This window comes from Lytechinus pictus, chromosome 2 (genome assembly GCF_037042905.1).
Source record: "Lytechinus pictus isolate F3 Inbred chromosome 2, Lp3.0, whole genome shotgun sequence".
NCBI classification, from domain to species: domain Eukaryota; kingdom Metazoa; phylum Echinodermata; class Echinoidea; order Temnopleuroida; family Toxopneustidae; genus Lytechinus; species Lytechinus pictus.
Window position 1 is genome coordinate 1,848,576 of NC_087246.1, and position 23,882 is coordinate 1,872,457.

Genomic DNA, 23,882 nt, shown 5'->3' on the forward strand with positions numbered 1-23,882 from the left:
TCGATAACTATAAAATACATTTATGTATACAGACTGAATATATATCATTTTTCATTCGATGTATTTCATTAATGTGATATGCAGATATCAACAATTCGCCTCATCTAAAAGATCGAAACATTATAGGATATGATAAAGATAAGTGAGGAATGTGTCTCCTTAATCATCGGCTTTTTAGTTTTAGAATTATTTGGTAATGATTATCTCTTTCGTTGCTCTCAACCAACGACACATGAGAAACTATCTCCACCAAGACACAGGAATAGATGCTAATCCTATCTGAAAACACGTGTTAGTGGCTTATAATTACTTGTGATAAATGTTAAATGAATCCTAATCTACAATATACTCATCAATTAAAGAGAAGCTAGGACACGATGTTTCAATTGTTTTATTGCTTGCTTGATATCCAGCTCTGTATTTTCACAGATTTATTGAAATGACGTCAGGTGAGTGAACGGAAGCAAAACAGTCAATATTTAATTATAGGCGACTTCTTTTGTTTTCTAAACGTGCAATGGAATACTATTAGGGCACCTAATGACCCTCTGTTATGTAACTGCATACCAAATATTCGACATACCCTAGTTGCTACATTGTAGGACGTCATTGCAAACGATATTTGTTTACTTGACTTCAAAATAAATCCTAAACACGAGGTTTTAGTATAATATTATGATACCTATATTAACAAACGATTGATGAGTCACATACACACGTAGTTCTCATAATTCAAGACATTATTTTGTTACTCGGTAGAGAGGAATGAGTAAATATCAGAATGGATATTACAAAATATCTAACCATCAACATGATCAACTTAAAGACTTCAAGCTAAATATAGTTTTGGAATAGGTTGAATAAACACAAGTTGTGGAATACAGTTTGGTCTTGTTATTGATGACCACATCGATAATTTCGAGATGTATGTGATCTCCTCGGCTTTGATCTGGTCTCATTGGATGCACTCGGCGCTTTTTAGTGGCGCCACGAAAGCAGTAGGTTACATTAATATAGGTATAGGCATTATTATATATCGTATATTTTGAACTCGTTTATTCAAGCATGGACCTATAAGTAAGTAACTTGTATAATTTATTAAGTATAGAAAACCCGCGAAGCTACATTTGTCTTGACAGACACAAATCGGTAGATTCTCGGCACTTTCAAGTTTCTGGATTATTGCTTTAATCCTGACGCTTTCGCGTTTAACAAAAACATTCTAACAATGCAAACACATTCACCATCCACACGTGCTCTTTCTAAACAAACTCGAAATAGGTAAACTCTCGAATCTACTGAAGCAATTATAAAATGACCTTTGTACTGGTAACATCGCAGGCGTTCAACCGTTCTGTTATTTATATCTTCCGCTTGCTCTTCACACTGTTTCTACACGTATTGCATTACATACCAGTACTTTCTTCAATGCTCTTCCTTGTTCGCTCGCAGTCAGCGCGCGACGCGGGGATCTTGGCTTTATTTAAATCGGAAAGTCGAGTTGTGAATACTGACAGTCAGGGTGTAAGTGATATAGGAAGATACATTATACTTCATGCAGGTAAAATATTGGTGCAAATATCATATGCTCTTTTACAAAGCTGGATGGGATACTGAATTCACTATTTTAGCCTCATTTTGTATTGTGATTTTCTTACTCGTCGATACATCTCTAAATAAGGAATACCAACTAGGCCTATCAGTGATCGGTGTAACTGTAAGTATCTACTTCATGAATTCATCCACATCTCTATTCAACATGTGATGCGTATTATCTTGTTACTTGTCTTTCTCTCACCTAGCTACATGTAGCCTACTGACTGTGCTTCTCATTATTTCCTAAATATATGCCCTCTTTCAAATTCAGGTTAATCGTGATTCCCCAACTCCCAAGACCTCAACTGATGATCTTTGTATGAAAAAGGGCTACCATTCAACCTTTCCAGGGGCCACGGAATCAAAACCGAGGGGGGGGGGGGGGTGCTTCAGCCCCCACTTTTCATGCTTTTTTCTTTTTCTTTGGGTATACTGCCCAACGGCCCACAATGGGAGCCAACCGAGCAAAAAATCGTGTACAAAAATATACAAATGATCATCGGAATTTTTTTTTGCATGGTCATCCCCCTCTTTCGGCTCAGCCTCCCTTTCAAAACCGTTCCACGGCCCCTGCTTTTGGCTACTATTTATTCAATTTATAGGGCCTATATTATTTACTTGTATGAAAATTATAAATTTAAATCTGATTAATTTTTTATGTATTCAATGTTCTAGCTGTTTCACTTTCACACATTAAGTACTTTTATTATTGTGCCGCATGCCTGTGAATTTGTATATTATGAAAGCGACTAGAGACATTTTAGCTGTAGGCCCACACCAAACCAAATATGATATGGGAATATCATTAATTTTATATACGTGTACATGTAGTAGGCAAATGCGCATGATATATTTCAGTTGTAATCAGAAAGCAATGTCTGATTGTTAAAAAGAAAGAATAGTGGTAATAGGCAACTATGGGACCGACACGTCGGTTCATGGTCCTATCTGAGGGAACTGGTTATTATCAACGTGGTATCGAACTAGCCTTGAGGACTCCGTGATCATATTTTTCATGATTTTGATATTGTCATTTGATCAAATGACAATATCAAAATCATAAGAAAATATGATCACGGAGTCCTCAAGTCTAGTACCGAACCCGCTTTGTTGAGACATGGACCTATGAAAGCTGGACATTCATCGGTTAGTTAATGAATTCACTAACATCTGACTGTCATTGTCATGTGAATAACATTCTCTTCATATTTATCTCCTGTGATACTATCATGGTCGCCGTCAATTAAACCATGAGTTACAGAAGCTTTCGGTGATTAGACATTTAACATTAGACAAATTGTATGCGCAGAAGGTAATAAATTGCCTGAATTCTCGGAAATTAATGTGCAGTTCTGGTTTACAAATGGTTATGTTAGTTCCATGGTTTTTATTTGAAAAAATGTATGAATATTTCGAGATAGAGGCTGAAATGAAATTGATTGATTGTAATTTATAATCACATTTTAAAGATTTCCTCATAATATTCCAAAGAAACATGGTGGGTTTCTTGTAGGGGTCGTCCCCCTCTCGTTGTTAGAAAAGTCACTATGAGTGTGCAGACGCGTGCAAATCGATAATAATAAATTTGATATCACAAAAATCCTCTGCTTCTCAATTTGCTGTTCCAAATCTGAAACATCTTAATTGAAAGGTATAATCTGCTACAAGACATCAGCCAACAAACGGCAAAAAGAGCTAAACATTCCTTTGTGAAGATCAGATTCGCCTTGGTAGTCGCTATTGTCAAAGCACCTGTATGTTATCATTAATATGCACATAATCAGGAGACGGCGACTATGATTGCATCAAAAGAATGCTCGCGTTAATCGTCCATTTCTTATAGGTCCATGGTTGAGACCACGCTCTGAGCTATCATTCGACTATATTCATAATCCAATCGAAGGAAGCTGTATAACTGTATAACATGAAATGCCCAACTGAATATGAAGTGACTTTGACAATTTCATTTATGATTTGGAATTAACTTGGTGATTGAAAACTTAAATATTAAACGCATCATTTGCTTATTAGGCATATTGCAAATACACAAAATTATAAAATACTGTTTATTCTCTTTGGTATTCAGATGAGTTACGGTTACTATATATTGTCCTTCAATGCTTCTGGATTCGACAAGAATTTATTAACGCACTGCTTATGGTTAATCAAGTATATTCAATTGGAAGCGCCGTGGTGTAGCGGTTCTGACTCTCGCCTTGTAATCAGAGTGTCGTATGTTCGAATCCCACCATGGCCTAGCGCCCTTTGGCAAGGCGTCAATCCACACTTTGCAACTCTCACCCAGGTGCTAATTGGGTACCGGTAGGAAACAACCGTCATTGTGGTTGGTTTAGCAAGAGTGCGCCAAACAGGCTGCTTGAAATGCTATGAATCCAGTGACCGGGTAATAATGATTGTGAAGCGCTTTGAGCAGTCGTAGATTGATAAAGCGCTATATAAATGCCAATTATTATTATTATTATTCGCACCCTTCTTTATCAAGATATAAAGATGAAAAGCACTTGAGTTTGTTTTTATACCAAAGTGTAATAATTATGTTGAAATATCGACACTAGCGCAATAATGAACAAGACGATGATAGTTTGAGTAAAGTCATTTATCAGATTACATAGTAACACAAGGAATGTCTTGAGCAAGAACACCATCATTTCTACTCTGTGAGGAACAGATTTAGCGTATCTATTTCACTGACCCTCCATTCTTTTCTTCCACCAATCAAAGATGGCCAAGGTATCTGTCTTTCAGGCAGCAGGGGCTCTATTTGGATGTCCAGAATCATAATAAGCGAGAAATTTCAAATAGAAAATGTCTAAAACCTCTATGTCCTTCTTTTTTTTATTTAGCCATATAAAGCAGTAATAAGCGAGAAATTTCATAATAAGCGAGAAATTTCAAATAGAAAATGTCTAAAACCTCTATGTCCTTCTTTTTTATTTAGCCATGTAAAGCAGTTTTAAGAACTGAACAGGCCTACCCTGCAGTATAAAATAAATAAAACAAAATAAATAAATCAATCAATAATAAAGTTATAAATTGGAATATATTCATCTAGCAATACTGTGATCTCGAATTTGTTTTAAGTATATAGGTACATGTTCATGGTTTTACAAAACGTATATGTATATGTTCCATGTTTCTAGCTTTAAAACATCTGATTGTGTTTGAAAAAAAAATGCGTCCCCTTTCACAAATGCCTACTAGAAGACTTCTTCAAAATACTTTTCGGTTATTCTTATTTGTTATGTCAGTTTTGCTGTGTTTTTAGTCGATTGTGTCGTGTAACGTTTGGATTATGATAAAAATGTATGATTTAGGCCTGCATAAGCAACCGCGTAGCCAGGATTTCATTTTGGAGGGGGCGGTAAATGCACGCGAAGCGTGCCAACACTTACAGAGCGCGCGAAGCGCGCTCCCTAGGGGGTGGGTGCCGGGAGGGGGAGTTGCCCCCTCCCGCGCGAAGCTTTCAGTGTTTCATAAATTAAAATGAAAAGGAGCCGTCTCTCTTGCCTCTAGTACCTATATCAGCCCCAATTCAGTTGACTATATTGTGATTTTGAACCTTGTTTTCAAAAGTGATTGTGAACGCACAAAAAATGGAGGAAATTAACCCCGCGCGAAGCGCGGAAGCTAACGTGTTTTATCATTATTTTTGCAAAGAAAAGGGTCCCGAGAAAAGGTATTCTCTAAGTTATATTGAATACTTCCTTTGGAAAGATCAGATTTGGTTACCAACAATTTAGCGACAGTGCATATCTTTAACTCGCAAAACAGAGAAGGATATATGCCGGGAGGAAGATATTCCTCCCCGCGCAGAGCAATGAAACTCTGAAATTTCAAAGGGCGGACGTTTCGTCAAATGCAGATATCTCTAATACCCCCATCTAATTCAATTGTTTTTCCTCTAAGATTATTGAACTTCATTACAAGGAAAATAATGCGCAAAGAGTTGAAACTTCTGTGATTTATTGAAATTATATAAAACAGGATGATGTATAATTATCCTGATGCGCTTCATTTTAAATGATAAAGAAATTTAAGTGTCATTCAAAATTTCAAACTTAGGGCGCAAAACAGGACAGGAGATCAATGTGTAGGGAAATGACATGAAGTTTAGTAGAATTTGATAAAAGATATTGTACTCTTTTTATTTAATACAACACGAATATTCTATACCTTCCTCTTTTTAGATTAGGAACCCGTTTGCCCCAAATTATGGTTATTTATAGTAATGAGCTGAAAAGCGGGATAAGTTGCCTATATGGAGGTGACGGCAGAAATTGATATAAAGATTTTACCCACCCGTAGCCGACCCGACCAGAAGTTGCGCGACCAATTAAAAAAAAAAGATAACTTCATATACTTCGGACTATCCTTATTCTAATTTTATGCCCTAATGTATATATTTGAACTTTAACTGGCAAGAAACACATATAGCTGAGGCAGAAAAACAGGGTAAGAGAAGTGGTGAGGGAAACAAAGGGGAACTGCAATATCATTTAACCGCGCGCAGCGCGGAAGCAAAATCCTTGTATATAAATTTAGAGCAAGAGTGAAGGAGTTTCTTTTTAAGAAAAATAAAAATAAAATAAAATAAAAAAACCCACAAAGCTACCTTTCTTCCCTTTCCTTCCTTCGCTTTTCCTTTTCTCCTCTCTTTTTTCCCTTCTTTTTTTCTTTTTGGGGACGTTGGGGGGGGGGGGCGACCGCCCCCACCGCCCCCCTGGCTACGCGCCTGTGCATAAGTAGTTCTGCTTCAGAATATAAATTGAGAAAATAATACGCAGGTTATTATTAGTCGAAATTCGTTGAAATCTTGTCCTGAAACCGAAGTAGTTAGAAATCGCATTAAAATAATCATTCATTTAAAAAATGAAAATTAAGAAATATCACTTTGTAACCAATAACAACGTTAAAACCCTTTTCACGTGATAGTCCGGCTGTCTTATTTAGCCCTAAACGATTGACTGAAAAAAAATTCAATTGACTTTCCTTTCAGAAAACGACGTAGTCGAAGGCGCCAGCAGTTCGGCCAAAGCCGATCAGTCGAAGAAACAGAAGAAGAAAGAAAAAGAGAAACAGAAAAAAGAGAAAAAGGAGACAGCGAAACAGGAGAAGAAGGATAAAAAGGAGAAAGCAGATAAAGAGAAGAAAGAGAAGAAAGAGAAGAAGAAAAAGGATAAAAAAGAGAAGAAGTAAGTATTAATCTCTATTTATTGTGAATTTAATCTGATTTATCTTTGAGTGTGTACCCACGCTCGCCACTACAGAACAAGAGTTTCCTCAGTTTTCATGGTTTTAGATGTGTGTGGCGTGCGGAAACCGAAAATAATGCAAGTACTTATGCCATCTTTGGTATAAAGGAATTGAATGAAACCTTTTTCTTGAGAGTGTGGGAGATAAATAGATCATTTTTAAATCCTCTTTGACTCCCAGATGCCAGATTGACTGTCTACCTTTCGGATTTATCTCGCTTTGATATCCAAAATAATAAAACTTCTCTTTCGTAACACCCATTACCCATTGTCATGGTAGCAATCTGAACAACCCATATCCGATCAGAAAACAGGCCATTGTTATATGTTTGTAAACACAGCGCCAATTCGAAACAATCGAAATCTGTCAATTGTATCAAGAGTCAAACAGATAGTTCTTTTCCTTTTAATTGCTGACAATTCACCATCTGAGTTCATTCCCTGATTAGCTGGCCTAGAGTTTGGAATCGCCACCTCAGCGTGCGAGTCTAGTCTCCCAAATTTCTCCTGAAAAGATGCTGGTATAATAGCTACATCTCAATTAATCCATCCAACGTTTAATATGTTCAAGCTGGTCTGATGTTCCATTGTCTTTCAGGAAATCGAAAAACAAAGCTGAATACAAAGAATTGTCTCCACCGCCAGAAATATCGGATCTCACGAATTCTGTTGGTAAGTAAACGTGTCTCATAATTTTCATTTTTGTGGCAACATAATTATCAACGCTGACCATGTGTGTTTAGATTTTACTTTTACACTTATCATGCTTATAATACAAACATATTCATATTGTACACTTGTTGTTCTTTGTACTTAGCTGTTGAATACTTTTAATCGTAATGATTTCTATCAGATTTCAACATTTCTTTTTTATTTATTTCTTCTAATTCCCCCGATTGGGTTACACATCGTTTAGTTGATTGTTAAGCAAGTTAATGCTGATTAGTAAATTAGAAACATTGATAAGAAACGCAATGGAAGTTTTATGTCAACCAGAACACCTGTTAGCACCAGCTTCTAAGACTTAAAATCTTCTTAGCTCATCACCTAAAGCTTATCCCAAACCAGACGATCTTTATCTCCTTGCTTCATTTAGAACACCTCATTAACACGTCCGATGATGATGCACAAATTTTAAGATCAATATTTTCGCGCCAATTTTAGGCTCATATCACCTAATTAAAGATGAAATGTACACGTGTCATTGACATAGCCTGGCTACATTCCATGTTCATCATTACCATTATTTAAATTCTTGATATTCTAATTTGGACACTGTCCATCATCCTAAACACCTGTTATTTTGTAATTTTTATCATATTTACTGGAACTCAAAATCGATCTATTTCGTCAAAGAATTAAGCATGATGAATAATGCCATCAAATATTACCAACATTTTAGGAGTAAAGAGTAGTCATTCTCAGAAACATACTAAGAAATTTACACCTTTTTTTTTGGGGGGGGGGGTGGCCCTTACTTTTGGGGTAAAACATTTAAGATGCAAATAAAATCACGGTCAGATTCATGAATTACCCATTTCCACTTTCTCTATTCTTGTAAGAAATCACCATTGTCGCAGTATAATTTCCCCTCTTATTTAAGAACGACTGGAAAGTTAAGAATATTTGAATATTACCAGATGGCATTGGAAACTCCTTTCATACATTGACCTTCAATATATCCCTTGTCTGAACATGAACTTTAAAAGATGTTTTCAACCTGTTCATTTGGTTTTTCTCTGACCTTTCTCGGGTAGACGTGACCAACTTCAACGGAGACACTCGAAACCTTGAAGACGCCGTCACAGTATCTGTTAAAATTGAAACAACTGATCCTGACAATATGAGAGGCAAGGAAAACGCGAGGTGAGTGACTGAACGATATCAAAACATTCATCGTGTGACCGTGAACATTTAAACTTGTCAAATTTTTAAAACGTCGTACGACAATATGATAATTCATGCTGTGACTAGCATACTTAGTACTTGCAAAACTTCGACTTTATCATGCTGAAATAATATATCTGATATTTTAGGAAATCAATTAATTTCTTCACCTTATCTGGCTAGATGCTGTAATTAATTACGGTATTATTTAACTTCTTTGATTTTTAAGGAAATTTTATACCGAGGTGTTTTGAATTGGTACATGATAAAGTTTACTGATATTGAGTAAGATTTGTCTTGAAGTTCGTAATTTGATTATAGTGAAGTCCTATTGTAAAGGAGCATTTAAAACAATAATCAATTTGGTGCACAATGAATAAAAAAAAGAAATTAAGAATCATCATTTCTTCTTCTGAAATTGAATGGTGAATATCACAATAATTTTTAAGGAATACTGCTTTTTTATGCATTCTAAATCAACATAGGTATTAAGATAATCGTCAAACTGTTCACATAAACTATTTAAGCAAAAACGTTATCCTAACTACGTGCTTGCCAACTATCTGATCTCCTCGTCAGATTGATTGATGCACAATATGTGATTTCATATTGTGATTGACTTCAAAAGTATTATGTTTGGTAGGTTTTGATTCTAAAATGTGGTAAACACTCTTTCTGTTCGAACGGTTCTTAGTCATATCTTCGTGAGTGATCAAAAGGTATATACGTCGTCAGTTTCGATTGCGGCGATCAACTCCACATACCTCAAAACGTTCCATAAACTTTTGTTTGTAAAGGATAGAATGAAGAGTTATTAGAATTCGTGAAATTAAATATTTTGAACATGTGACAACATATTTACGATCAATTGTAATTATTGGTATGCTTGTATTATAACTGTGAAGGTGGTTGTACGATGGAAAGAGGACCGGGTTTTTGGCATGTGCAGTAGATTTGAATGTACTAACAATGCTAGTAAACAGGACCTGTATAAGGAGGAGAAAATTTAACCATCTTTTCCTACTATATTCAAAGCCTTTTTTTTAATTCTCAGAATTCCGACCGAACCAAAATTAATAAGTTGATGAAAATTGGATATGTCTTATTATGACCCATCTATAATTTCTACTTATGAATTTCATAACCCATCAATAGACCACCTCCTTGCCCTGATTAAAACCAATAAACAGCATATTGTCAATGTGACAATGCAATTACCGAGTGCTGATAGCTCCAAGTAAAAGACACTTAAGACCTCGGAAGTAAACCCTCTAGTTTCGAGTGAAGTACTCATCAAACTTGTGAAGTGTTGATCTCTATTTCCACTTTTCAAGTTGGAGACGGACTGAAAACTATTATATTGAGAAACACCTTTGGTCATAATATGGAAAGATAATCTCGGCTGTTTGAATAATTCTTTCTCTCTCTTCTTATCGGACCCTTTCGAATTGATTTGCTTTAGAATCTGAGAGATAAGGGCTTTGAAACTGATCTAACTTTCTTTAATCTTATTCTACAACAGATCTCAAAATAGCATTTAGTTGTATAAAGCACAACGCTCACTTTTATTAGCATTCGACAGTTTGAGAGCCCTTTCTCTTCTTAGAGAGTTTAGTGGAATGTGATAGCTCCATGTTGCTATAAAACTCTTTAAAATTGGATGTAATGACTTTGTTTCTCCATTTGTCTCATTGAAATATACATTTTAACAATATCCGTTATTCAGTATAAAGGACTTTGAGAAGAGTTATAATCCATTTTATTATTATTTTCAGACCTATAACGGTATATGAGGGTCGGCCACCTTCCCCTAAAGGACCGGGTGTTAGTGCTCTCAGAGAGAAATTTGGCGCCAAAGCTACAGGTAGGTTTGAGAATAAATTCACTAAACATGTTTATAATCACAAATGGTAACTTCGTCATTATATTACCATGGCACCCTTGGTTTTGATTAATTCCCATAGTAATTTCCATAATCATTATCAAAGTGTTATCATGATCGAAAATTTGTTTATGAAACTTTCATAAATTAGAAATTGCTTAGTAACCATGGTGACCATTGTTGATTTGTTTTATCAAAAATTGTGAACAAAATATAATTTGGAACACGAACAATACTTTGACAGCTACCCTTTAATTCAAATATAATGTGACCACCAATTCGTTGTTCATAGTGTCCATTTATTTGGCGGCTTTTCTTATAAAACATGATAAATGGTTTTGTAAATAATGGTTTCTGTGATATTGGTCATCGGACAACCGCATCAGATTTGTCAAGGTCATTGTTACTTTTACGGTTTTTGCATCGTTTAGTTCAGTAAATAATAACACAGTATATGGCGTTATGAAGGTGCATGCACTATTCAAAGAACAAATATTTAGGATCGTGAAGTCATGGATGAAAGGCTTATCGAAAATAAAATGGTTTTATCGGTTCGGTTAATATTGATATCAATTGGTGAAAAGTAAGTACTTTGTAGTGTTCCCATAGTTTGAACACCTATACATAATTTGAATGTCAAAGTATCAACCCATAACAAACGACACAAAGACAACAACAAATGAGCGCCAAGTCGTGCTATAGTACTTGTTTCAATTCCATTCAGTTTATAATTGAGATCGCCTGTACTTTTTCTTCTTGTCAGAAGAAGATATGCTAGAACATTTAGTAATCACATATATAGCAGTGAGGATACACGCAATCTGTTACCAATCAGAAATTAGTGTTTAAGTAATTACATATTTGGATCCAGGTTTTGAATTCTTATAAAAAAATGCAGCAAGGCCAAGAATAATTTCAAACTATTTTTTGTTTACAATGAATTTTGTTAAGAAGACATTCAAACCAAAGCAAACATACGTTTTGGTTATAGGAAGGTGCGTGTGTAGGCCTATAGGGCTGGGTTTGGCCAAGGAGTGGTTTATTGGTTTCGCAACGTTGCTTTTTATTTATGTTGTGGTATAAATCACCATGACAACCAATTATGTGGTATTTTCATTCCAACAACATTCTATCTGAAAGTACACGATGCAGATTAAAAATTGTAGCTCAAAAAAATGACTTTTATAATAAAAAAAAATTATGAAACTTCTTTATATACAGTTTAGGGCGAGTGAGTTCCAGCGATTTATTTTTATGTTTTTTGCAGTTGATTTTGAAGATAAAAGTCAAGTACTTTGAAAGTATTCAAATTCACCGTTGACCTTACACCGTTAGCTTTGTGTTCATGGATGAATAATGCTTATGTAAGCATATACCCTATTAAAAGACTTAATGATTAACTATTATATGGATGAGACTATAATAAAGTACATTGAACTTGACCTGCTTCTCTATGACCCCTATAGGTACACCATGTAGGCCAATCTCTTACCCAGCATCAAGGATTAACAAAGACTCACCTAACACTGAACTTCATCAACCAGTACACAGGAAATCATTCGGTTTTAACAGGTGAGAAAACACACGTACTTTCTCTCATATCATAATGTTTTTTTTTTGGTAATGACACTGTCGAGTATTAGCACAGTCAGCTGTTTCATGTTGGGGTTGGAATAAGGGAGCTACTGCATTAGTGTACAAGGGAGTATAGAGCCCATCAAGATGTTCGTTATTTTTTCAAAGTGAAATACAAATTTATCAGCAGTTAAATTTCATTTCAAACCTTAATTCCAGTTTCTATTAATGTAATACCCAAACAATCGCTACATACTACGACGTATTGGAATATTTGCAGCTGATACATTCCGAGTCTAGTTTGAGTTGGAGTGATGCACAGACCCAATAAACACGAACATAATAAGGGATATGAATGAAATGATGCATTTTGGAATAATGAAGCAACTGATTTTTAATTTATTAATTGTCTATTCTTTCAACAAGGGTTATAGTTCTAGTAATTTTCGGATTAAACCACTGGTATTGTTCATGTCGATTTCATTTGTATTCAAAACAAACAAATATGAGATATATATCCTGGCAGTTGGTATTCAAATTTATTTGATCGCTCTAGTCATTATAGACGGGGATCTACATGGCTTAAGTTCTATAAACGACCGCGAATCATATCTTTGCGATGTATCTTGTTTAATGAATCAATTCCAATTCTTGGACTGATGACAAATGATGAGTGAGAGAATGGATTGTTTTCAACAGATGGTTATATTAGACTGATTATGACATAAGTGTAGGAATTACATCGTAGTAATTCGATTTCACAGTGGTATATGTTAGGTCCATTGATACATTCACTGGACCATTCAATACCAATCACCCTACGATGTATTTTGTGACAATTTGATATACTGAAGTAAGTAAAAAAAGTTGAAGATTAGGGCAGTATCTTCCTTGATAGGACATGAATATTATTGTAATCATTGTCAGACTTTTGAAGCTTTTTTTATAAAGAGATAAAGTACCAGCAGTTTTAAATAAGAATATTGAAAAAAGGCGCAAATAGTCTTTGACCATGTGCGTAATAATATACCCCTGAACAACTGCCTCTCTTTGTTTGTTTGTTTCATTTTATTTGACTCCCATTGTGTTTTGCAGCACAATTCTTCTCATAGCATTCTTAATCAAATCCAACACTAATGGAAATTAACTGTTATTAATAGTGTTTAATCCGTGACATTAATTGATAATGAATGGAAAATGTAGAAGTTAAACAAATAAAAATAAATGCAATTAATTGAAATGTCCCCCAACACTTTGTAATTTATAGCACTTACAACAATGAAACAGAATGCTCTGCATTGTGTGAAACGATTACTAAACAATAATGAATTCTTTTTTGTCCCAGTTATACGCTGGTTGGCCTCTTTTATTAGGCTAGGGCCTAGGCCTATTTACTTTCCATCTCCATCAGTCAACGTTAGAACAATGATACCAATAGACTTCCACCTAAATACAAACAGTAACCAATTTAAAAGGGTGTTATTTTGTTGCCTTTTATCGTTTAATTGTTATTTTATTTCAAATACTTCCTTTCTTTACCATCATGAAGGTTGGAGGAAACTCCCCAGAAACCGAATGACAAGAACGGAATTGCGGACGGAAACGTAAGCGCTCTGAAACAAAAATTTGGAGGAACAAATGCAGGTGAGTCCCTTCTGTCAATATCATAACGGGCAGGAATGGGGAGGGGGAGGGGGAGTGGTGCTTAGTTTTTGAGGATGAAAACTTTTTTGCTCGTCGAAATTTTCGCTGGCCTCTGTTTTAATTGAATCCTTGATCCGCCTGTTAATATCGTTTACCTATCATAATGCCAGGCCCTTTCCTTTCGGTCTACTTGCAGGTCTAGGCTATATTAAGACCCTGTACTCATTATCATTGACCTGCAGATAAAGATAATTGTTTTGTAGAGTTTAATACTTTCTCCTTATCTATTTAGTTGCCAAAAATACCGGTTCACCCCATTCATTGTCATGATAAGATTCTTGTGTGAAATTCATTGCGACAGGGCAGGTGCTTTGAAACATTGATTTCCACATTCATGACCAGCATTTTTAGCTAGCAGAATTCCAAATGAATATAATTATTATTAAAACAACATTCTTGTAGTTTTATTGAAATAATGTCACCGGTAGGGGTTTTCTTTTCTGAGAATAATTTGAATAATTTTGTGATTAGTATTACCAGCCAGTTTTGAAATCGTTATAGTATAGAGTAATGATGTTATGTTTTGTTTATTATTAGGTACCCCGCCGTCACCGACAACAAAACAAACCACACCGTTTTCAACACCAACAACAAAGACTGTGGCAACACCTAGCAAGTTTGGTGGTGTGGCAAACAAATGGCAACCAAACCAGACCAGGTGGGTTGAAATTTAATTCCTTTTGAAAACTGAATTTATGCGCTAATGGGACATTATATAGAGAAAAAAGTCTTTAATTTAGAAAACGTTAATTTTATCCTATTAAGTAAATGGAAAATTGATTTAACACAATGATATTTTTGTAAAATGTAATATGTAAGACCGCTCCTGAAAGACAACGGCGCATGAGAAGCCTTTATATTTAAATTTTCAAATGATGTAGCTAAGTCAGGTGAAAGTGACTAATATACTTGTTATTAACATTCCACATCAACCACGTGATCAAGATCCGCTATCTTCATCACCATGACAACGATAAGCATACAATTCCTGCCAAGGTGCAGACTAATGAACAAAAATGTTAAATTGGGATTCCCTCGAAAGACAAGAAGTCTTCATTTAGCCAAGTACCTTGGTGAAATGACACGCGGTTCGCACCCACGGAAAAAAAAAGAATCAACTCTTCTTAAAATCATGTGATTTGTGTAGTTTTTTGGTCCTACACTTTTCAGACAATAGGCACTTCGACCTTTATGTGAAGCTTTATATTGCAAAGAAATATTTGTAAAATAAGGAAATATGAGGGGAGAAAAGCTGCCACCTCTATATTCGGCTACATGTTGGTTATGAATCATTCCGTAACACACCAGTTACCTTGCGACTGTTTGATGAGGGCGAGTACTATAACACGTCAAATGTCGTTTGGAATTAGTAGACGGCATGTTGAATGGACGCAAGGCGGGAAAAGTACTGATTAAGAAAATTCACCAGGGAGTAACCTTATGGCTTACATCGATGAAACTATTAATATTTTACTTTAATAAAGATGTAGAATCGATGACTCAGAAAATAAAGTATCCTATCTTGAGGTTTATATATAAGGTGACCCGAACGGAACCTGTTTTAATTTTGTGGACAAATTCGTAAATGATATATATATATATATATATATTAACCGTTGTATTCATTTCGATGTATAATTCTCCTTTTGATTATTTGTCACTGTTTAAATCAAGGTAGGTCATGATCATGGGAAGAATTCAAAAGCAAATTCCTTTATTTCTTTTGTATTTACGGTTAGTCTTAGAATAATGGTCCAAGTGCGGGTCAGTATTTTTCATTGAGGTCCCGTTGTCAAATCACTAGGAAATTCATAGACGATGACGAGGTTATACAAAATCGTGAATAATTTATGTCGGTTTTATCGACCACGCTTTGGTCCTGTTACGGTCTATCTTAACTAGACCCCCAGTTGTTCGTAATCAATTTGACTTTGAATGTCTCGAAAATCAAATGCGCATCTACTCCGTGTTTAAAGGGTGATTAAAGAATAATTTTCCCGCTCTCTATCCGTTTGGGAGTTGGGTTCGAAAGTGTATTCCATCCTGACTAGGAGCATAGTCAGGATGTCTTCATAACTTTGTGGTTCCGCTTTCAACTTTCACTCACTCTGATAGGTACGCCTAATCCTCTAAATGGGTGCGGGAGCCCTCCATACGGGCTACATTATACGTCATCACCAATTTAAAGACATCCGATAATGTTTTCATCGCTTGTCAATCTCACAATTAAGGGCGGGTATCCTGGAAGACCTCTCCCGATCTTAATTATGTTAGGTGTTGTTATGTTTTTTGCTTTGTTTATGGGGTAGTAACGATTTTTAAAACCACGAGGAAATCTCAATTCTGTCATGCCTGGATGATCAAAACCATGCGCCTGAATTAGTCATCTATTAACACGAGGATTTCATTGATTCACGGAGCTACCATGTATACCACAAAACCAAAGAGAAATACTGTTAGAAATGTGACATCACCTTGAAATAAGATTCATGCAATCATTATGCGGTTATCATGAAAATGTCTATTCTAACTGATTACTGATAATGTCAAAACATTTCTCAGAATGATCTTAATTGTAGATAACAGAATGCGGCGGGATATGATATTAGTTTCAATTAGGACAAATTAGTCTAAAGCCACTTTCGTAATTGATTGCGATGTGTTCGAAATACTTCTTTTTCTACTTTTTAGAATAAGAAGTAGAACTTCATGTCAGTCAAGAATGTACTGTATCAAACATTGGATTACCAATAATTAAATCAAGCCTGCATCTAAGTGTCTAAATATCATTATCTTGAATTTCAGTACACCCAGTGATACGAAAATGACATCGGGAAACCAGGTCGATCAAGCAATTACACCGACAACGGCATCCACCACTGCAACTACCAGCATCAGTGCTCTCAGAAATAGATTCAATAGTAGCTCTGATGGTAAGCTTCCATTAACATCTATATAATATCCCCGCCACCATCTTTAAAATGCATAAATTTTATCTTCAAAAATCGTTGAACGGGTGGTTTAATTTAGCTCACCACTATAACATGTTAATGTATATGATAACCTCCTGTCCTAGAACATACTGCAACATTTAATGTTAACTAACAGAATCTTAAGTTTCATCAGTGATGTAATTCATGAGAAGTTGATTATTAACGCCCTTGGGAATATTCCTGCCTACTTAAAGGTCAAGTCCACCTCAGAAAAATGTTGATTTGAATGAATAGAGAAAAATCAGACAAGCACAATGCTGAAAATTTCATCAAAATCGGATGTAAAATAAGAAAGTTATGACATTTCAAAGTTTCGCTTATTTTTAACCAAATAGTTATATGAACGAGCCAGTTACATCCAGATAAGAGAGTCGATGATGTCACTCACTCACTATTTCTTTTGTTTTTTATTGTTTGAATAATACAATATTTCAATTTTTATGAATTTGATGATTAGGACCTCCTTGCCTGAAGAACAAAATGTTAAAATAATGGAATTCCTCGTGTTCAGGGAGGAATGAAACTTCATTTCACATGGCAATGACGAGAAAATCAAAATATTTCATATTTCATATAATAAAATACAAAAGAAATAGTGAGTGAGTGACGTCATCGACTCTCTCATCTGGATGTAACTGGCTCGTTCATATAACTATTTTGTTAAAAATAAGCGAAACTTTAAAATGTCATAACTTTCTTATTTTACATCCGATTTTGATGAATTTTTTAGTGTTATGCTTGTTAAATTTTTCTCTTTTTATTCAAATCAAGTTTTTGTTGGGGTGGACTTGTCCTTTAATAGAAAAATTTTCAGTAACTTACATATAATATGGTGCATTGATGTATAGGGGGTAACTCCAGCTATAAACCAATGTTTTATTAATTAACTTGATTATAGATGGAACGACTGTCACACCGGTTGGTCAGACGATTATCACACAAGATAAGAAGAGAAAGAAGGCTGGTGATGACAAGAGGTAAGATATGACGTCACAGTTCTACTGAAGAAAAACAATACGAAACAGAGAGGTAGACAGACAGATAAATAAATAGAACATTGTATAGGGAGAGAGAAGGAGAGAGAGAGAGAGAGAGAGAGAGAGAAAAGAGGAAAAAGCATAAGGAAGCATGATGAAGAACAAGTTGACGAAAAAAAGAAAGAAAACAATCAAAGAGCTAAACAAAGGTAAAAAACAGAACCGTATTGTGTGTAAATGAACATCAAATATTATTGTAAGATATATCCCCCAAAACTATACCTGATTAATTTCAAATTATTGTATTATACAATGCTTCGGAATCTAGGGATTTAGTATGGAAATAATGTCTTCCAATATTCTCTTTTTTGCCAGAGCTGAAGACCACATTGAAAAAGAAAACGAGAAGAATAAATCCCCTCGTAAACATTGGCGGGATTGGTCACCTAAGAAAGAAACTAAGACACCAAGCAGAGAAGCATCACCAACCAAAGACACATCACCAAGGAAACGAAAGAGCATGGTTTTAAACAGATTGAACAATATCACGAGAAGTAAGTCAAACAAGATTGCTTGCTTACCCCCTGATAGACCAAAATAACCGCCATTTGAATAAAACCAGAGGATCTCAGGCACTCATCTCCTGCGTCTACATCTTAAAGATTTTATGCATCCTTTTATAACTTTTATAATAAAATTATTATTGGAATAAACATACATATTTCATTTGGAATTAACATACCTATTTCAAATGAAAAAGTGGTTTTATTTCTGAAACAGCACAACATGTTATTTCTTTTTATTTTCTTTCTTTTATTACAGCCAAGTCAAAACATGAGAGTAAAGATGAGGTCGAGGAGTCTCCACTTATTAGTACATCGTAAGTATCCCTTCTATTCCTTCTTCATTTTATAAGCATCCATGGTATCGGGTGGAGGGGGTAACATTCAAATAATAATTGCTAAAACTTGTCCTGTTTTATATACACGCAAAGTATTTATAATGTGCAATTCACTTGATACTATGCTATGTAACTTACCGAAGCCATGCAATTTGATTTCCAGAGATATTTTGCATTCGATACTATCATTTAGAATTGATCAGCTTTTGTTCAACAAGGTCATGGATTGGGTTAGCCTCTTGTCGAGGCCCTGGCGGCTGCTTCCCGAGCGAAGCAAAAGCGAGCAATCCCTCACTTCGCTCGGGAAGCAGGCACCAGGTGTGATGTCTAGAGGTTTCACTCTCATAAATATGTTCATCACTATTGTATTTGCATATATCCATTTGAAATTCAGAATACTAATTTCTTTCAGCTCGGAGAATTACAACCATTTTCCATTTTTTTTCAGGGTTGTTGATAATAGAGATGCTGAAGCTGAGAAAGAAAGAGCTAGACAGCTGATTGCTAATCGGACCAGTGCTCTTATACATGGCATCAACTCAACACCAAAGACAACGAGTAAGCTATCTTTCGAAAATAATTGTACGAAGTTAATTCTTTCAAAAAAGAATGAGGGATTGTGTTCACAGTCTGGGAGACAAAAATATGCCTGAATGTAAATCTAGTTTAGTCGATGGTTTAGAACAAAATATACGATATATTTTACTTATCGAGGGGCTTCTAAAATATAATTTAAGCAATTTTGAATCCATTTTATTCTGGAATTATCAAAACAGATCATTAACTGAAAATCATTGCTTTTTCTTTCAAAATATTATTTAACATTGATGCACCATTAATTAAGCCTCTCTTTGTATTGATCTTCAACTATTTTTAAACAGCGCCATCTAGGGTTCAATTTGAGGAATCTGTACCCAAGAGAACGAGAAGAGATGAAAAACCAAAAGAGCGACCCAAGACAGAATATAACTTCCAAAGTGTATCGTCACCAAGGTACATAATATCATGATGAACATGGTGATGGTGGTGATGGTTATGATGGTGGTGAATTCAATTCAATAAATGTTTGAAAGATAATGCAAATCAATACAAATAATAATACATTATACAAAACATTAGAAAAAATAGTAAAGATGAAGTTTAGAGTGTGGAGATGGTGATGATGATGATGGTGATGATGATGATGATGATGATGATGATGATGATGATGATGATAGGTTCTCCTTCTTTGTCCGTTTTTTGTAGACACAAACATGCTATTAATACATTGAGGAAAGTTTGATGAGAGTTCACTTGTCTTCGATTCAGACTAAGATTTTTTTTGTATAATTTTTCTTTATTCTGAAGACCAAAATCAATTGGTGACACGAAGGAGCTCTTCTCATCACCTGGTAATGTGAGTAGTATGACACCTATTAAAGGAACAAACATCATCAAGAATCCAACAACAAAGACACAGAAACTACTTCAATGGTGCCAGATACATACTCAAGGATATGATGTAAGTATATTCTCTTTGTCTATTTCATCTATTTCGTTCATTTTATATAATGTAATTATCTGAAAATGCTATTCCTTCATCATCTGTAAAAATGATGAGGCCTTATTTCAATATTGGCTGTTATACACTTCATCAACTATCTCTGAATCGCAAACACTAGATTGCTGCATTATTACTGTCAATATACTTCCATGTGTCACCATCATCTTCACCATCATCATCATCATCATCAACATCATCCTCATCATCATCATCTTCATCGTCATCATGATGATCATCATCACCATCATCATCTTCATCGTCATCATGATCATGATCATCATCATCATCACCATCATCATCATCACCATCATCCCCATCGTCATCATCGTCATCATCATCATCATCTTCATCATCATCGCCATTGACATCGTCGTCCTCTTCATCATCACTCTCACATAACCCTTTCTCATTACCACCACCACCTCGATAATTGTTATTAATTAGAATAATTTGTTGTGTTGTGGAATTGTTGTATAATGAGCCTGTAATCCAAAAAAAGTTAATTAAATGCTAAATATATTAATAAATCAATAATTTTCTTCCTTTGTAGGGTGTTTGTGTGTCCAACTTCTCTTCATCATGGGCTGATGGTCTGGCTTTCTGTGCTTTAGTTCACAAGTTCTTCCCAACTGCTTTCAATTTCAACTCACTTAGTGGCAGTAATAGGAGACACAACTTTGATCTCGCTTTTTCATCAGCCGAGTAAGTAAATAAAATGTTTTAAATGTCTACTTAAAGAAAAATAACTTCATAGGCCTAGATATCATGTAAACAACAATTGCTTTGGATTTACCTAATCAAAATTGTCATTATTGTTATTTCTGTTTAAAGGCTCTCCTGATTTTATTGTTGTAATGATGAGCAAAGATCTAAAGTTTGAAACATCTTGTCCATTATTTAAATAACGAGATGATGCGAAATAAAGACGATATATGGATTCATACGGTATTAATTTTAATCACTATTTCATGAAACAAAAATTTTGATCATAAATCGATTTGTGATTGTAGTACAAACTAACCCAGTTATTGGTGCAAAAAGAGTCCGAGTTTTAAAACTTTCCATTGTTTTCCAGTCTCCCTTCTCTGTCATCATTTTCTTCCCACAAGTAGTTGTTCATAGCACTTGTTAGGAAAACAGAATAAATAAATATTGATTTTATATCTATAAAGATTTTCAAATTTATTGCTGAACTAAAATCTCTCTTCATTGTTTTCATGATTATTTCAGGGAATACGCCACAGTACCTCGTTTACTTGACACAGATGACATGATTGAGATGGGGGATAAACCAGATTGGAAATGTGTTTTTACCTATGTGACAACACTCTATTCTGGACTCAATAAACACGCAAAATGAGAAGATGAAAAGTATCGACTGTTTAAAACTCTGAAATCCACAATGTGGTGGAATGGAATCTTATTTTTCAATTTGATTCCCGAGGAGAGAACTAACCGTTCGCTCAGAGACAGCAGATTCGAGTCTATAATACAAGTATCGGAACGATAAGCTGATTCGTGTCATGTTAACTATTAACATGTCATAATTATGTACAACAGCAGATTGACCGACATGCTTGCAAGCATTAATGCTCTTACCGAATAAGGTCAGGTCCCATGTCTGGTAGTACATTTTATATAAAGGTGGAAATGAATTATTGTTATTGTTATTCCAAAGATACTGTTTACACCAATCAATCGCTAAATCAAGGTTGCCAAAACGGTAACTGGAGGAAAATTTTATTCCTTATATGAAATCCTATGGAACATGAATTATTCATAAATTGAGCTTACTAGAGCGGTCATTATGCAATTATCGCTCTGCGAATAATTTGATACAATTTCTGCTTTGTCTACCCAGAACACCCGGACCGGATTCAGAGAGAGAGAGAGAGAGAGAGAGAGAGGGAGAGGGGGGGGGGGGGGAGAGAGCCTTTCTGCTACCAAAAATATAGTACTTTGTGTATCACAAACATTACCGGAAAGTCTGATAAAGCTGATTTTTGTTTTTATTAAGTTATAATTGATTAGTTTTTTTTTATTACTCAGCGTACATTAATTACCATTGGACTATGACTAAATCATGTCAGCATTGGTATAGAACGGAATTAGCACGATAATACTCGCCCCTTATCTTAAGATTAGTAATAATAAGACCAAGATTTTAATGCTTATGACAAGAAAATGATCTACAAAGTGGTGATTCTTTTTATATAAGAGGACATTGCATGATTCGAAAATTAATTTGCATGTAAAAACATGACATTTTATCTCAATGTATTTCTGTAGATATTTCAGAAAGAGAGAGAGATATAGCAGAAAGGAAGGAGCAGAAGGAGAAAGACGAGAGAGAGAGAGAGAGAGGGGGGGGGGGAGGGGAGGGAAGGTGATATTTCAGAGAATTTTAACTGGGATTGAATGCATTGAAATGATGGTTTCCTATGACTCTTTTGCAAACATGAAAATCCTAGCAATGGTATATTATAATATAATATCATCTGATATTATATGGATCAGTAGCTATTAATGTGTGCTATTTTATTTGTTTGCTTTATCATATTGATCTAAAAATAGTGTTCTGAATTTGAGCTACAGTTATTTTTCATGTTTATTTTGATGTACGGAAAGCAGTTTGTAAATAATATAAAAAATAGAAACATTCCGTGTAAATAGTGATTGTCTTGAGGACAATAAGATAAGATGTACTCATATCTGTGAAATGATTATAAAGAAGATACGAAGTGAAAATATTTCATCATAGTCTGTGTAACCCTCTCTTATTGTCATGATTACTATCATTTAGTTACACTTGGTTTTATTTCTTAATATATTTTTCAATATTTTAAATTATCTTCTTTCTATTTTTTTTACCAAAGTGCAATTCATCAAGTGCTGTTTTTTTTCCTTTTAATAAACGTGTTTTGATATTTACAACTCCTTTTAATGCACATGACTGTGGCTTACAATTGGGTATAAAGCTTGAGTCATTTGAGCAATAAATTTGAATTGGTAAGTGTTGACAGGCCAGTTATTTTTTTCATATGAATTATTTTATATTTCTAGATAGGCCTATGAAGTGAATTTGCTGCATACCTTATGAGACTAGAAAGAATATTTTGTTCATAGTCACATAGGCAATCTTATCATATTGTCGTGCAAGATATGAAAAAAATAATTATATAGTGTTTGTAAACCACAAGTTTGCTACTGAAGATATTTTGATTCAGAGTTTCGTTTTATCAAGGTATTTTACTTCATTTTAATAAGGATCTTTAGAGCATCACTTAGGAACAATTTGTTTATTTTCTGACATCATGCAATAATATACTGCTGGCCAGTAAAGTAAAGCTATATAAATGATGTTCAAATTAGTTTTCTATGGTTCTATAGTAGACCTCTGTAAGTATTTTTTTCACATAAAAATAATGTATTTCATTTTTGGAATATACCGTCATTTTCCGATTCGTCATAAAATTGAATGAGATAAATTAAATGTAATCAATGAAATGAATTAATTGATATTCTTCAGAATAAATTTGTAAAAATTGCTA

General features: G+C 34.7%; 1 protein-coding gene across 3 annotated transcripts; it reads left to right on the plus strand.

Moving 5' to 3' along the window:
* Window positions 1–1,305: 1,305 nt before the first annotated feature.
* Window positions 1,306–23,882, plus strand: LOC129255022 (smoothelin-like). Of its 3 annotated transcripts, none has more exons than XM_064107086.1 (17): window positions 1,306–1,717; window positions 6,614–6,809; window positions 7,468–7,541; window positions 8,627–8,735; window positions 10,532–10,620; window positions 12,105–12,210; window positions 13,763–13,857; window positions 14,455–14,575; window positions 16,723–16,850; window positions 17,809–17,887; window positions 18,263–18,441; window positions 18,710–18,767; window positions 19,237–19,346; window positions 19,670–19,781; window positions 20,136–20,289; window positions 20,882–21,033; window positions 21,562–23,882. In XM_064107086.1, the coding sequence occupies exons 4-17, from the start codon at window positions 8,713–8,715 to the stop codon at window positions 21,689–21,691; spliced, it is 1,536 nt and encodes a 511-aa protein (XP_063963156.1). In that variant the 5' UTR covers window positions 1,306–1,717; window positions 6,614–6,809; window positions 7,468–7,541; window positions 8,627–8,712; the 3' UTR covers window positions 21,692–23,882. The 3 variants fall into 3 exon arrangements, with proteins under 3 accessions (XP_063963156.1, XP_063963163.1, XP_063963161.1); XM_064107093.1 differs by having other exon boundaries at window positions 1,388–1,561; XM_064107091.1 differs by having other exon boundaries at window positions 1,393–1,524.